Genomic DNA, 15,012 nt, shown 5'->3' with positions numbered 1-15,012 from the left:
GGGCGAAAGCCCGGCCACCAGGCGCTCGCTCACGGGCCCCAACCCCAGGCCTGGCTCCAGGGTGGGACCCCCGTAACCCTCCGGGCCGGGTACTCCGACTCCTTGATAGTTCATCCATGAAAGATCCTCTGAAAAATTGTAAGACGCTTTGGATAAAAGTGTCTGCCAAATAAATAAACATATATGTGTATATATATATATATATATATATATACAAAAGTGTTTTCCCTTTTTCGTTTCGATCCTGAAATATATATATATATATATATATATATATATATATATATATATATATATATATATATATATATATATATTGTAGCGGGCCAGGGCTGTTCGGGGTCTGTTCTGTTAATACAGTTATGTGTTTGTTGTCATGTTGCTATGGTGACGGGTGACGCGCTCTCTCGGTGACTGTTTTTCCGCGAGAGCGTGCCTTTTTTTGTTGTTGTTGCTGTAGCCACGCTGAAGAGTGTAAGATTAAACTGGTGCTCCCAAAGAAACCTCTGTCTCCTCCTTGACTGAGCTCACCACTATATACATATATATATATATATATATATATATATATATATATATAGAGAGAGAGAGAGAGAGAGAGAGAGAGAGAGAGAGAGAGATGTGTGTGTATTTATATGTATATATGTATTTATGTATATGTATGTATGTATGTATGTATAGATAGATAGATAGATAGATAGATAGATAGATAGATAGATAGATAGATAGATAGATAGATAGATAGATAGATAGATAGATAGATAGATAGATAGATAGATAGATAGATAGATAGATAGATAGATAGATAGATAGATAGATAGATAGATAGATAGATGCATGCTGGAAGCAGACTGCAGCGCCGAGTATGTCAGTTTCATTTTTTCTAAGTCAGACAGGGACCAGACCGGCACTCTGAAGTTGCAAGAGCAGTATTCTGGCCATAGAGGGTGATAGGGGTCTGAGTGACATTTCAATAACCCTGTAAAGATCCTTTTATCACATACTGGCTCAGGAAAACGATTTGTAAATATGAAAGAGTAGCATAGTATGCATTTAAAGCACATTAGACATGTTTACGCATTTACTCACGCATTCTTCCTCTCCAGATTCTGCAGGTTTCCTTTCAGATTGTTGTAGGCTGAAGCTCTGGCCTTCAGGTCGTTGTCAATCTGGGTCACTTGCTAGAAACCAAAAGAGAAAGACTGAGTGTTACATGCATCTTCCAAAAACCTGGAAAGTGTTCAAAAATGCCACCAAGTCTGAAATGTATTGATTGGTTCAAACTATTTAGATAGATAGATAGATAGATAGATAGATAGATAGATAGATAGATAGATAGATAGATAGATAGATAGATAGATAGATGGATAGATGGATAGATGGATAGATGGATAGATAGATAGATAGATAGATAGATAGATAGATAGATAGATAGATAGATAGATAGATAGATAGATAGAGAACATGGATATGAGAGAGAGAAAGCAACATGGAATAGGAAGCAGCTCTTGACATTCAAACAAACAAAAATGGCGATACCAACAATAACAGTTAAATAAAAATTATCTCACTGGACAAAAGTGTTTTCCTTTTTCGTTTCCATTCTGAAACGAAAAACGAAAGTGAAGTTAGGTTTCGGTTTCCGGAGAGTCAGCTGATCACCTAAATAAAAGAGACGATGGGCAGGGACGTAGCAAGCATTTCGAGGACAGACAAGTTGAGATAAACGTCTCAGAGGATTTTCTACCATCATAACAAACAGACATGGTCAACAGGTCAACAATGCCAACAGGTAAGAGACAATCTGGAATTCTGGTCACGAGCTGAGCCTTCTGGCTCGACTTTTAGCGCGTTTGCTTCACTAAACACGGTTGTGTGTGTGTGTGTGTGTGTGTGTGTGTGTGTGTGTGTGTGTGTGTGTGTGTGTGTGTGTGTGTGTGTGTGTGGTCTTCCTTCTAGATAAAAAATAAGCCGATATGTTTGTTTTAAGTTTCTTCGTGCATTTTCATTTAAAACAGATTTGAGTTCAGTTTTAATTGTGAAACCAGTTGAAAACTGAACAAAGAAGTTACAGGCTTACAGAACGCTCTAGTCATAGTCATGGCTTTTAAAACGCTCGAGATGACCGGAAAATACTAAATATAGCGGATTCGTTTTAACGCTGCGCTTTATTTAATGTTTATGAGTTAGTTCTTCTTGATATGTGAAATATATACTTTCTGTCTAAATAATGGCTTTTTACAAACATTAGAATGTTTATTGGTGCAAATTTTGATTCTGAACGGCATAAAAACCACACCTAGTATCACCATAACAGAAATATCGTCATTGTTGAAAGTGCGCCCTCGGGTGGTCAGAAGATGAAAACGACTGTTTTAGAGATATTGGAATATAAAGTGGGATCTGTTGTTATTTATAACTTCTATAGGTCTGGGAGTATAGATATTTACTTCTTTTGTACATTTTTAACTAAAACTTTTTTATTCCAGCAGGGTGGGCCCCGTCCTTGTGGAGGGACACATTTGTTGAGCTCCTGGATGATGAACTGGCACATGGAGATGACTGGTTTCTCAACTTTAACTACACACTGACTGATAAAATCAGCCAAGAGGAGAAGAAGAGAGGCTTGAAGGTCTTCCAGTCACATACTCATGGAAAGTATGTACTAAAGTTATTATTTTTAATCTTTTATTTAGGTAACAAAGTCCCAAGTGTGACTTCAGCAGACCAAGTGATGCATGAAGAAGCTTTTAGACTAGTGCCACATTTAGGGCAAAAAAAGATGAAGATTTAATCTAAAATTAAAAAAAAAAGCTTTCATAACACATCATTAAAAATTAGGGACGCACCGATATGAAAATGTGGGCCGATATCGATATCCCTGTTAACCCGATACCCAATTTTTACCAATATTCAATTAATATAAGAAAATATCTGTACGCTAAAATATATAAATTATATATAATTATAATATTATTATTATATACTCCACACACATTTATGCTTCTGAGATGATTACTATCACTGTCATATGACAACACACTTTACATTATCACCCCCTTCCCCTTCTAAAACGGATACACAAATGGCTACTAGATATAAAAAAAACTAGTATTTGTTATTAGTGATTCGTGGTGGATGGCTGCTTATACTGAGCCAGGATTCTCTGGAGGTTTCTTCCTGTTAAAAGGGAGTTTTCCTCTCCACTGTCGCTAAATGCTTGCTTAGTGTGAGGATTGCTGTAAAGACTCTGACACTAGATGCAATTTGCTGGGTTCCTTATACAGGAAACTTTATTTCTGATTGGCTTAATGAAATGACCTGGATTGGAATGTTTACTGTGCGAAGGTCCTTGAGACGACTCTTGTCGTGCTTTGTAAATAAACTTGAATTGAATTGAAAAAATTGAATTATTATTGGCCCAGTTTCATATATCAGACCGATATCGATATACAAAAAAATGATGCAGATATTTCATGAATGCCTATTAAAAATATGTTTGGCCTGCCCCTGACAGCAGTAATGATTATTTAATTTCCTCAGATTTCAGTGTCAACGTTGCCGAAGATTTTGGTCCTCAGCCCATGTGTCTGTGTTGTTCCATTACCGGCTGAGGAAAAAACGTGGCATCGTGGTCATGCGGCCTTTTGGTCAAGCATGTCTTGACTGTAAGGGTCGATTTACCCTTCCTTTTTTCTCCAAGGAAGATGTGGAAAAGGTTTTGCTAAAGCTCTTTTCCAAGATCCGGAAGAATTGCTATGGGGAGCATGACGAGGATGACGAACCACCACCTTCAGAGAGAGTTGTGTTTACCAAACCTCATGTGAGTGAGCTGTGTGAGGCCTGTCAGCAGGGAACCTGCAGTCAGCGTGATGACCCATAATTTGTCTAGGAGAGAGTAGTTATGAGTACATGTGCATGTGTGCATTTATACAACCTTTTGTCTTTATTTCAAAGTGATCTTTTATTTCAGTCATAATGATTCAGGAAGCATAATTGTTTTAATCAAATTATTAATCTTTCATCTGTTTATGAAATTTTATAATTTGATGACTTTATTTTTTCTGACGTTAATCTGATTCTGTTTTGAGATCATTTTGATTTAATGATGTTAGTCTATTTACTTTGTTTTATTTTGTTTTGATCAATGTGAAGAACTTTTTGATTCTATGTACGTGATGAGTGTTATATAAACAAAATTTACTTACAAACATGCACACAACTGGTTTCTTTTCTTTTTATTTATTGTGAGACATTATGTGGAGGTTTCCTGTTGTTTACGACTGTTATGATAGTCAAAATTGTTTCAATTGTTAATATTATTGCGATTGTTAATGTTAGAATTGTTGATAAATTTGAATAAACATTTATTTTGGCAATTATCAACTGCTTAACTTCATTTTTGTAAGAGTTGTTTTAAAATCTGAAACTTGATTTGTCAAATCTACTTGCAACAGCAGCTAGAAGATAAACAAATCAACAATAATTGAAGCTTTTTTACATTTATGAATAGTTTTTATGAATTTTAAAAACAATCTGACAATAAAAACCCCTTCACAACACTCATCCTCCAACACACACACACACACACACACACACACACACACATACATGCCCCCTTACCCATGGTAAAAAACACGATTGACTGAGATCAGATGAGCCAGACCAGCTAAGATTAGGATAAGGAAACGCCATCGGGGAGACATCCGCCCCGGCAGCAGCAGCCGAGGCACTGACACAGGGTGCCCAGGGCAGAGACCCCCCACCTCCACCTAGGCACACCTGGATAGCACCCAGGCCACCACAGCCGACCACCGTCACCGGGGCAGAGGGCTCCCACAGAGGAAGCACTTGAAAAAGGTTAAATTATAAAATCAAAACAGATCAAATGAGAATTGTAATATAAAAATTTATATAGATATTAAAATAATGTTGATCATAATATTATATTGTTTTAAATATTAATTTACCACTAATAGCTGTTAATAATTAATTAATTTCATATTCTCTGATTAAACGATGTAATTTATCACATTTGTGCACAAGGTTTGCTAATCAGAGGGAGTGGATTTCCCCTTCCCTATTTATATTTACACCTGGCATCTTCCGGCCTCCCCACTCGTCAAAACTTACTTACGTAGCGTCGCAGCCAGCCAATCAGAGGAAGCCCTCTGTTCGAACTGAGCATGCGCGTATGGGTCCTCTTCGTGGCAGCGTCCAGTCTGATAACACAGTGAAGCAGAGCAGCTCGTATCGCCTCTGCTGTCAAGCAGCGGCGGCAGCAGCATCCGCCGGGTCTGGTGGCGGAGAGGATGGTCCACCGGGGAAGCGAATGACAGCCGTCCGACAATGGCCCTCGATGTCCGCAAGTTTCCAAACGTGTAAGTTAATCTGCGGAGGTTTGCTGTAGCTCATTGTCGCCAGTATAAGCTAACGCGTCGCGCTAACGTTTACCGAGGAGCTGGCTCAGCCTCGGTAACAACAGAGCGGCAGGCTGGTTTGGGTGGTTACGTTTTCCCCATGGCACCGCCACAGCCTGGCGCGAGGTGGAGGGAGAAAAAAAAATACCCGTCCGACAACATTTTGGTCAACCTGCACCTTTTCCAGCCGCCTGGCTGTTGTTCACACAAACTGCCACAGTGTTGTTGAACAAAGGAGCTTTAAAAACGAGGGGCCGCATGGACAAACATGCAAAGGGAAGTCGGTTGCTTGTTTGTTTTGTGTTCCATTTCATGCTGACACACTTCGGGGGATAACCACCAGAGGTCTGACCTGGATATTTAGCTAGAAACACCGCGACCTAGCTAATTTTGTGTAAAGTCGAACTGTGTATCCCTTCGCAGCTGCTGCTTGGACTCCAGCAAGTTTTACGCCTCTTTCGGCTGAAAGACTTTCGTCTCGCAGCAGCTTTATACTGCTGAGTGGTGATCCATACTGTGAGTTGACTTTTAACTCTCTCCAGGGTGTCTTTGTTTGTGTTTATGCCTCAGTTAATTTACCTGAACTGTTTTTAATAACACTGTCCTGACAGGTGAGCCTGAGGTGACTGACTTTTTTCTAACAAAGCCACATTTTATTTTATTGTGTGAGAAAAGTGAAACCAGCCCTTGGATTCATTGTTATTAAATGACTTCTTCACCATATAAAATACTAGCCACGGTGCTGATAACAACCCTAAATGTTTACAACTCTAAGCTGACCCAGCTGATCGCGATGATCTGACAGTGTGTAGCTGTTGCTGATGACTTTCCAATATTTTTCGGGTGCATTTTAATTTTTTCTGGTGGGAACCTGACCTGAGTCGTTGGAGCGGATCAATATGATTGAGCTTCTTGAGCTCAAGGGTCGTTAAGTTGTATGTTTAGTGGACAAGATGTTCAAGCCTTTTGGTTTGACTGTACCAAGTGATAGGGCTGCTTGATTACAGAAATAACTCTGAAAATATTATTTTTCTGAAGGATTAATCACAGGATTCACATTTTAAAGGTCTTATTAAGCTGCTTTACAACTCATTAGCTGTGGTCTCTTAGCCAGGCAGGCCATAAGTGAATATATAGTGTGGCCACGACCCATAGACAGAGCTCAGTCGTGGGGCAGAATCTACGGTTGTTTTTCAAACTGTCTCCACATGCTATTGGACCATGAACAACGTGACGTACTCACCGCTATGGATGTTTGTCAATGAGGCTGTCCGCCATACACTGTTGAAGGTGCAAATAAATCCCTTTTCTAAATAAAGGACTTAGTACCTCTGGCTGCTCTCGACTCAAAGAAAAGCCCAAGTCTAAATAGTCCAAAGTTGATGCCAAAGATGTTTCAAACCAGCTGCCACCACCTTAGCTGTTCTGCTCTGTCGCATCGTCCTGCCCACCACACTAATACAGCGCTATAGCACAAAACCGATCGGGCCAGTGATGGACCTGCTGAGGCTACCGTGGATCATTTAGCTACTGTCTGTCCATATTTCTAGGCTAGTGGTCTCTAGTGTGAATGAATGCTTTGTGAGCCATTTTTCTGCAGAAACGGTAACTGGCTAACAGCAACTCTTGCTGCCTTTGGTCGTTCTTCTTTCTTTTGTAAAAATGCAACGTGTATGTTTTATCTCCACAAATAACACAAGCCCGATCATTAGGGATGGGTACCGAATTTGGTACTTTTTAAGGTACCGACCAAATTCCATAGTACCCCGACCAAGCACCGATTCACGTCATTTGAAACGGTGCCTCGTTTAGGTACCCGTCCATCATAACGAGAACTTGCCAAGACAGCTGCGCATGCGCAAGAGCGTTATGTCGTAGCTCGGTGCGAGCGAGTTGTAAACAGAGCAGCATGGTAGAAAGAACGCACGCTAAAGCTTGGGTCCACTTCACTAAATGTGATGGGTAACTGGGTGATGATGAAACCAGCGACAACGATCTAAGTGAGACATCCTCATCTTAATCTGCTCCGGTAGGTAAATATAATTAGCTTGATATGTTAGCTTCCGTTTCGCTAATGGTGCGTTCGCTTTCTCCTCGGAACTCCGAATTCCCGACTAGAAGAACATGAACGCGCACTAAAGTTTGGCTTCACTTTACTAAATGCGACGGGTGAAGACGAAACCAGTGACAACGATCTAAGTGTGAGGCATCATCGTTTTAATCTGCTCCAGCAGCTAAATAAGCTGTTTAAGATAACGTTAGCTTGGTATGTTAGCTTCCATTGCTACCATTGTTATCAGCTAATGGTGCGTTCGCTTTCTCCTCGGAAATTCTAACTTCCCAGTAGGAAAAATCAAATGAAAAAAGACGGCAAAATGAATGAAGATACACAGTAAATTTAGTTCACAGTAAAGATGTTTGCTTCAGTTTAATTATCAGCTTATAAAACTACAAGGACGATGTTAAAATACAAACAGTTGAATGTTATTTATCGTGATATTTATCAAATATTGTTATATATTGAGAAAAATATATATTTAATTATAAAAGAGAATTAAAATAGTAAACACTCAAAAGTATCGAAAATTGGTACCGTTAAGTACCGGTATCGATTCCTAGGTACCGGGAATTAGTACCGGATCGATTCAAATCCCTACCGAACATGTCCTTCCGTGTTGTGGAGTTGCTAATGGTTAGGTTCCTCTAGCCAAGACGCTGCTCTCTATTGGCTGCAGAATCAACACAGCCTTTGGTAGTCGGTTGCCGGAGTGGACGTGGCCAGAAATGCTAAATTTTGCTATGACATGGAAGAGCCCGGCTTTTTCTGACCTGACCGTTTTCCCGTCTGCTTAACTCATTCGCTGCCAGCGTTTCTCACCATTTTTTTAAAAGTCACAGAACGTTGCGCGCTAGGATGATGTAGACGCCAAAAGACTCACCTCTTGCATCAGGAAGAATCCGCGCGTTTCAAGCGTTATCCGTTCTTTCATAATCCGTTGTTGAATTGTGATCGGCTGAAGCTTTTCCGGTTCGCGCCTCACGTTTTTTTACAGCAGCGGCCCAAAACGATCTAACACATGGATTTTCTGCTTCCTGATCACGTGACGTATGACGCACGCGGATGAAGATCAGCTTTAGAGCTGAGATGTTTGTTCTCACAGTGCGGGGGCTCGTCCGACGTCCACACAGTAAAAACATGCAAATGACTACTTTAGTCGTCATTGGCAGTGAATGGGTTAATTTATGCGTCTAATGTGGGTGATATTTTATGTACGAGAGACGATGCTTTCAGCTGTAAATACGTAAGGGGGAAGAACAATGTAAGGTGCAGTTCATTTTTCAGCCTCTAGACGGTGCCATCGGATGAAAACAACTCTGGATTTCTAATTTAAGAAGAATGCGGGTATCGATTTGGGTCAACAGGTGGCATAGTTGAGCTGTTTAGCTGTGATTTACGAGGTATACAAGACATGGTAATTCAGGACTGCTGTAAAATCAGAGAAGAGGTGCTAAAGGAGCCCAGATCCAAGCAGTGAGTCAAGTTCACATAAAACTGTGCTTGGAAATAAAATCTTGTGGGACCAACATGGCTGGGGGCCGCTCCACTGAGAGTGTGGGATTAATTTCTGAAAATAATCCGAGGAATGATTGTTTCCCCACGCTGTAGGTGTGTTTTGCCCTCGTTCTGCCACGTTTGCCAAGTTTAGCCTCAGGACGAGGTGGAAGTGCTCATCACTCGGAAAGAAAAACAAAACGATTCAAAAGTCTCTCCCTTACATTTTGCTTTTATGCTTATTTTGAGCCTAAATAGAAATGAAATCTTAAGGTGTTCCTAAAATATCCTGGTTTGTATCGGGTTAAATCAGGTCTGTAAGTTAGTTAGAATGTCTGAAGCTAGCTGTAGACATCTGGATGTAGTTGAGATTTACAAGAATAAATAACAACTTGAGTCATCGTTGTTGTTGGTCCGACCACAACAGTCACCTACCTACAGTCTGAGTGAGAGGCAGAATGAATGTTTGGGATTGTGTTTGTTTTTCTTCAACTGTTGTTGCTAAAAGACCAGGAGCAGAAAAGTGGGTGAAAGAAGATTTCTGACCTTTTTGGTTCTCGCTGTAATGCTGGTCTCGGGTATTTTGGGATTATTTACAGACCTGAGTTGTGCGTCTTGCATATTTTCTGAAGTTTGCTTAATCTAAATCATGTTTTACGGTCTAAAATTAGCCCAACTGGACTCGCTGAGTTTGTGTTGTAGGTCTTTCAGACACACCTCATACCTCGATCCCTGCTGGATTTAAGACTGGAGGGATGGATGTCTCCTTTCCAGGAAGTGAAACCGTTCCTACGCTCCGGCTCTGCTTGGCCACGGAGTGACGTGCGTGCGCTCGGATATCACACCAGCAGATGATTAAAAGATCACTGCTAAGTTTCAGACGTTTAATTCTTCCGATCCCAAAGCTTTGTCCAGGATCTCCGTGTAAGAGCCGGGGAAGCTGCAGATACACAGAAGTGACCTGAACTGGAACTAATGGGAGTGTGCACAGACCAGAGCCGGGCAGACGGACTGACCTAGTAACCGTCTCGCCCCCCTCCTTTCACCACTTTGCTGAATGCAAACAAAAAAACTTCTCTAAACGTTTGTCCTTCAGCGGCAGCAGCTCCTTAAGTCTCATCTGTCAGGGGCATTTCCCCCGTCTGTCAACTGAAGAAAGAACGGGGAGGCGGCCGCCCAGATTTATTCAAACGTTCCGGAGCCTGACCGGCCGGCAGCCAACTGTAGCCGGGGCTCAGAGGGGGCTCTGTGTGACGGCCAGACAGATGGCTGCAGAATGAAGACTGTAATGATACCCTGAGCAGCCCCAGACGCATGCACTCATCACATACGTGTGTGTGTGTGTGTGTGTGTATTGACCATGCTTTTCATCATCTGACTGATGAATCAATGTCATTAACCCACCCTTCCAGCTCGGCCTCTTTATAGTCGTCTTCCTCCCTTTCCTGCTCGCCCTCCCTCATTTTCCTTCATGTCGTGTAAGATAGCATCCTTTCTGCTGCACATCAGCTGATTAATCGATACCCCGATTGATTTTAGCCTTTCTTACTTTTATTTTGTGACCTTCGCAGCTTTTATCCAAGTCTTTCTTTCCTCGATGCACAGGGAAGGAAGGCTCAGAGCCATGCTGCTGTAAATTGTGACCTGTGGTGAACGGGGGAGGCAGAAGAAGAGGCGGCCAGGTGAAGAGTGATCTGCCACAGCTCCCGGTAGTTGGCCCCCCCCTCGCCGGCGCAAAGCGATGGGAAACACGGCCACAAAGTTCCGCAAGGCGCTGGTGAGCGGCGACGAGGCTCTGGCATGGCAGCTGTACGAGGGGAACCCTCAGTTCAGGGACGGCCTGGACCCGAACGCCTCATACGGAGAGCAGTACCAGCACAACACACCGCTGCACTATGTGTGCCGCCACGCCATGACACGCCTGCTCAGGTAAAACGTGTTTTCTGAGCTCGGTTATGTCATTTATAACCGATTCCTTCATTTGGGGCAAACGTGCTGGCTTTGTTCACCGCTGTCTTACTTCTGGGTCTTCGGCATCACTGTTTTACCTCAAGTCTACGTTCTTCCACCCAGGGATGCGTTGGCAAGATTCCAGACGATACCACATGTTACGATCCTAACGGCCAGATGATATTTGCAATTTTTAAGAATAAATTTAATTTGAAAAATCTTCCAAAACGTACCTGGTGTCATCGCGATGTCTGTAAAACTGCTGCCACCTAGTGGCCGGAGTGTGAATTGCACCACACAAGTTCCTTATCTAAGAGTTTTAACTCATTCGCTGCCAGGGTTTCTCACCGTTTTTACTGTTTTTTAAGAGTCACAGAATGTTGCGCGCTAGCATGATGTTGATGCCAAAACAAAGAGGAGACTCACCTCTTACATCAGGAAGAAGCCGCGTGTTTCGAGCGTTATCCGTTCTTTCATAATCGGTTGTCGAATTGTGATCTGCAGACGCTTTTCCGGTTCGTGCCTCACCTTTTTTTTTACAGGAACGGCCCAAAACGATCTCCAAACACATGGATGTGTTGCTTCCTGATCATGTGATCTGTGACGTATGCGGATGAAGATCGGCTTCAGGGCTGAGATGTTTGTTCTCTCAGCGCGGGGGCTCGTTCCGATGCTCAAACAGTAAAAAAATGCAAATGACGACTTTAGTCGTCATTGGCAGTGAACAAGTAAAATAATTCAAAGTGCAGTTGACGGCTCTAAGTGATGATCTGATCTAAAGCTTCTCAAAAGGCCTCAGTTTAGAGAAATGGAGCCTAAGCTAGCTGACGGCTAGTTCTGGTGCAGCCATGTCCACACAGTCTTCCTCCAATCCCACAACCCTTAACTCCACCTTCATTATACCGTTGCTGTTTTATTTGTTGTTTATTTTTGCATAAATCTCATTGGCAGCAACGTCACTATGGGTGAAAACAGTAGGGCTACTCTGCAGGATGTGAAGAAGACATGAAAACAAATGGATCCGGGTCATTTATCGTTTATGAGCGGGGCTGCGAACAGCAGCCTCTCTTTAACCTGCTCTCACAAACCCAGTCACCTGCTCGGTTTGTGGCGAATGAGCGGTCTCGTTAAGCGGTGGCTAACGCGGCTGGTCAAAACGGTTGTGCATTATTCTCCTGAGGACTTGGTCGGCGTTGCCCCCGATGACATCACCTGCTTTGTTTCGGCTCACGCTTTAGTTTAGCAGAGTTGTTGTCGCACACTCGTGGCGCGGCGAGGGATTCGAGCGTAAACAGGAACCTGGAAGCGCCGCTCTCTAAGAACATCGCCGATATGGATCTGCAAATGTATTTTTAGATTTAAATCCACAGCTTCATGCTGCTGGGATTCTGGGTGCTTTTATGTTTCTGCCTCAACACCGGGCTGCTGGTGACCTTTGAACCATAAAGGAGAGCAACTATTTCCATCTTAACCCAGAATAAACGGGTCGTGGTGTGTGACTCCTGCTGAGAGTGTTAAGATGCTAGCATGACTGATTCTGTGACTCAGAACCCCTCATCTCCTCCTCCTCCTCCCATGATTCCAAGGAAAGAGGGGTGGGGGGTGGGGTGGGGGGGGGCTGTGGCTCCTCAAACTGCTTAATGTGTCTGAGATTATTGCTCAACAAATCAATCGCTGTGCTGTTTGTGTTCCTTCCTGCTGACCTATAATGGGCCGGAGAGGCCTGCTGGAAGCGGCGCTCCGATAAGCATCACAGGAAGTGCTCCGAGTCCTTTTGTTCCCAGACCGAATAAACGCCGGCTAGCGGGCGTGCAGTCGGTTTCCTAGATTATTTATAATCCACTCCTACTCCTTCCCGTCGTCTCCGTGGGCCGGTCTGGTGTTTTAATCCCACCACACGGCAAGAAGCGGGAGCAGCAAACGCACCTATTACTGGAAAACTGGGAGCAGTTGAGGAAGCTTCCTCCATAACGAGTTCTCACGAGCGTAAATAACCGCTCTGACTCAGCGGGAGCCGATCTCGGTTGTTTTAGGGAGAAACTCGTGAAGGACGTCTAAAAGGTGACCTCCCCGTCGGGCCGATACCGGCTCCATTCAGCTCAAACGCTGGGCTCGGTGCTCCTGGAGGAGTGGGGTGTTGGGAGTAATCACTGATAGGGATGCACCGATACGATACTAGTATCGGTATCGGCACCGATACTGATACCAATACCAGTATGGGTAAAAGTTAACTGATACCAGGAACCAATACCAATGCATTTGCTTGAAAATGACTTCACAGTAACTTGTCATTTGTGTTCACCTAATATTTTAGTTTTGTGATGATTTCAAAACATATATTTTACTTTTTATCTACCTCACTGTCTTTTCCTGTTGAAAGCAGAGAAGAAAATAAATCTGTATTCCAAATCATTGCATTTTTTTTTGTGTGGTAGAAGTATCGGTATTGGTAATCGGTATCGGCGAGTACTCAGATCCAGGTATCGGTTTGGAAAAAAGTGGTATCGTTGCATCGCTAGTTACTGATTATTACTGCTGTGATTAGAGCAAGGCTGCAGGGCTCGTGGGTGACGGGATGAGAGGGCGGAAGGGAGAAACGCAAGGCATAACCGGAATAACCAGGCAGGAAGCAGGAGAGGAGTCGGCTTTTTCTGAAGGCGTTTTTATTTATTTATTTAGTAAATGAAGTTATTCCAGCAAACGAAGGTTTTGTTTTTGTTTGGTAAACGGAGCTGCAGCGTGTTTGTGTGTGCACGTGTCATCCAGCGTGATGTTCAACAGAGCGAGTCAATGATTACATCTCCTCCTTCCTCCTCCGCTTCATCCGCTTCTCTAAAAGATTCCTCCCTCTTCCCGGTCGCTCAGTCTGCTTTTCCATGACCTCTGCTCTTCCTGAACAGGTCGTTCTTGTTCAGCAAAGAGGGGAACCCCAACAAGCGGAACGTGAACAACGAGACGTGCCTCCACGTGCTGTGTCAAGGCCCGCAGATCCTGCTGCTGCCAGAGGGGGCGCTGTCGCCTCGGCTGGCCCGGCCGCAGAGGGACGAGCAGCGTCGCGCCGACTGCCTGCAGGTAGAAACGCGCGGCGGAACCCGGTCGGCGCGTTCAGACTTAATGATTCTGCGTTGTTCTCCAGATGATCCTGAGCTGGACCGGAGCCAGGCTGGAAGGAGGCCAGTACGAGAAGGCCAACGTCAACGCCACCGATAACCACCGCAGCACCTGCCTGCACTACGCCGCTGCGGCGGGCATGAAGAGCTGTGTAGAGGTGAGACCAGCTGCAGAAGGAGACCGGGATGGGACCTTCTCACTCCTCCATCCTTATGTCTCCCGCAGCTGCTGATCCAGAGCGATGCAGATCTGTTCGTGGAGGACGAGGACAAGCTGACGCCGTGCGACCACGCCGAGCGGCACCACCACACCGAGCTGGCCCTCAGTCTGGAGTCGCAGATGGTTTTCTCGTCCGCCTCGGCTCAGCAGTCCAGCGGAGACGCTCACGGGGAAACCAGCCTGCTGCACTACAAGGAGGTGCGTCCACAGCTCTCCTGCTGTTCCTCTCTGTTTTTACACCTTTTTTACGTTTTCTTTGGCCTTTTAAAATCAGACAGGTGGCACTTTTCACAGTTTTACCAGCTTCACCACCAATAAAACGATCATGTGTGTCACACACATGCAGAATCCTCGGCTCACCTTTCATGCTGCACAGGCTCGGGTTCACAGATGAAGTTTCACTAATGACACACACCACACCTGCTTTTTGTTTTGCACAAGAAAAAAAAGTGGCGAGTGTGCGACGATACCGTTGGCTCTCGGAAAACTGCAGGACTTTCTTCCTACTAACCCTGAGTGTGACTCTGAGATCCTTTGGAAGTATTTTCCATCCTCAAAGGTCACAGCTCATGCAAACGCCTCACTTCCTGTGTCTTCTTGCATCACCGTCGCCGTTGGATACCAGCAGCTGCTCTTTCTTCCTGCAGCCAAATCCATGCTAATACGTAATCTGTCCCTCCCTTCACCCCCACTGTCCCTGTCCCGCGTCCTTTTTGCATCCCTAAAGATAGATTTTCCCTTTTCTGTCTCTCTCTGTCC

At 43.9% G+C, this 15,012-nt stretch overlaps 2 protein-coding genes across 5 annotated transcripts in view; both read left to right on the top strand.

Moving 5' to 3' along the window:
* The first annotated feature begins 1,649 nt into the window (after window positions 1-1,649).
* LOC107397256 (receptor-transporting protein 3) lies at window positions 1,650-4,382 on the top strand. 2 transcript variants are annotated; one of them, XM_015977186.3, is made up of 3 exons: window positions 1,650-1,792; window positions 2,490-2,658; window positions 3,544-4,382. In XM_015977186.3, exons 1-3 carry the CDS (start codon window positions 1,765-1,767, stop codon window positions 3,881-3,883), a joined length of 537 nt encoding a protein of 178 aa, XP_015832672.1. In that variant the 5' UTR covers window positions 1,650-1,764; the 3' UTR covers window positions 3,884-4,382. The 2 variants fall into 2 exon arrangements, with proteins under 2 accessions (XP_015832672.1, XP_015832673.1); XM_015977187.3 differs by having other exon boundaries at window positions 1,670-1,792; window positions 2,493-2,658.
* An 841-nt stretch (window positions 4,383-5,223) lies between these two features.
* Window positions 5,224-15,012, top strand: part of LOC107397249 (ankyrin repeat and IBR domain-containing protein 1) — an 18,468-nt gene continuing 8,679 nt past the window's right edge. For 2 of the 3 annotated variants that reach the window (XM_070547688.1, XM_070547687.1), the window contains exons 1-4: window positions 10,579-10,902; window positions 13,824-13,995; window positions 14,060-14,191; window positions 14,260-14,451. In XM_070547688.1, coding sequence (XP_070403789.1) covers window positions 10,715-10,902; window positions 13,824-13,995; window positions 14,060-14,191; window positions 14,260-14,451 — 684 coding nt within the window. In that variant the 5' untranslated portion in view covers window positions 10,579-10,714. Of the gene's footprint in view, window positions 5,382-10,578; window positions 10,903-13,823; window positions 13,996-14,059; window positions 14,192-14,259; window positions 14,452-15,012 lie in introns of those variants that run through there. The other variant, XM_070547689.1, reaches the window with a different exon arrangement.

Source organism: Nothobranchius furzeri, chromosome 19, assembly GCF_043380555.1.
Source record: "Nothobranchius furzeri strain GRZ-AD chromosome 19, NfurGRZ-RIMD1, whole genome shotgun sequence".
NCBI lineage: Eukaryota > Metazoa > Chordata > Actinopteri > Cyprinodontiformes > Nothobranchiidae > Nothobranchius > Nothobranchius furzeri.
This window is presented reverse-complemented; position numbering and strand designations above follow the sequence as displayed.

Bases quoted from the DNA above. Each gene is read 5' to 3' on its own strand.
- LOC107397256 (XM_015977186.3), top strand. From the start codon at position 1,765: ATGGTCAACAGGTCAACAATGCCAACAG. The intron at 1,793-2,489 runs GTAAGAGACAAT...TTTTTATTCCAG, and splicing joins CAGGTCAACAATGCCAACAG to CAGGGTGGGCCCCGTCCTTG. The intron at 2,659-3,543 runs GTATGTACTAAA...TAATTTCCTCAG, and splicing joins CAGTCACATACTCATGGAAA to ATTTCAGTGTCAACGTTGCC.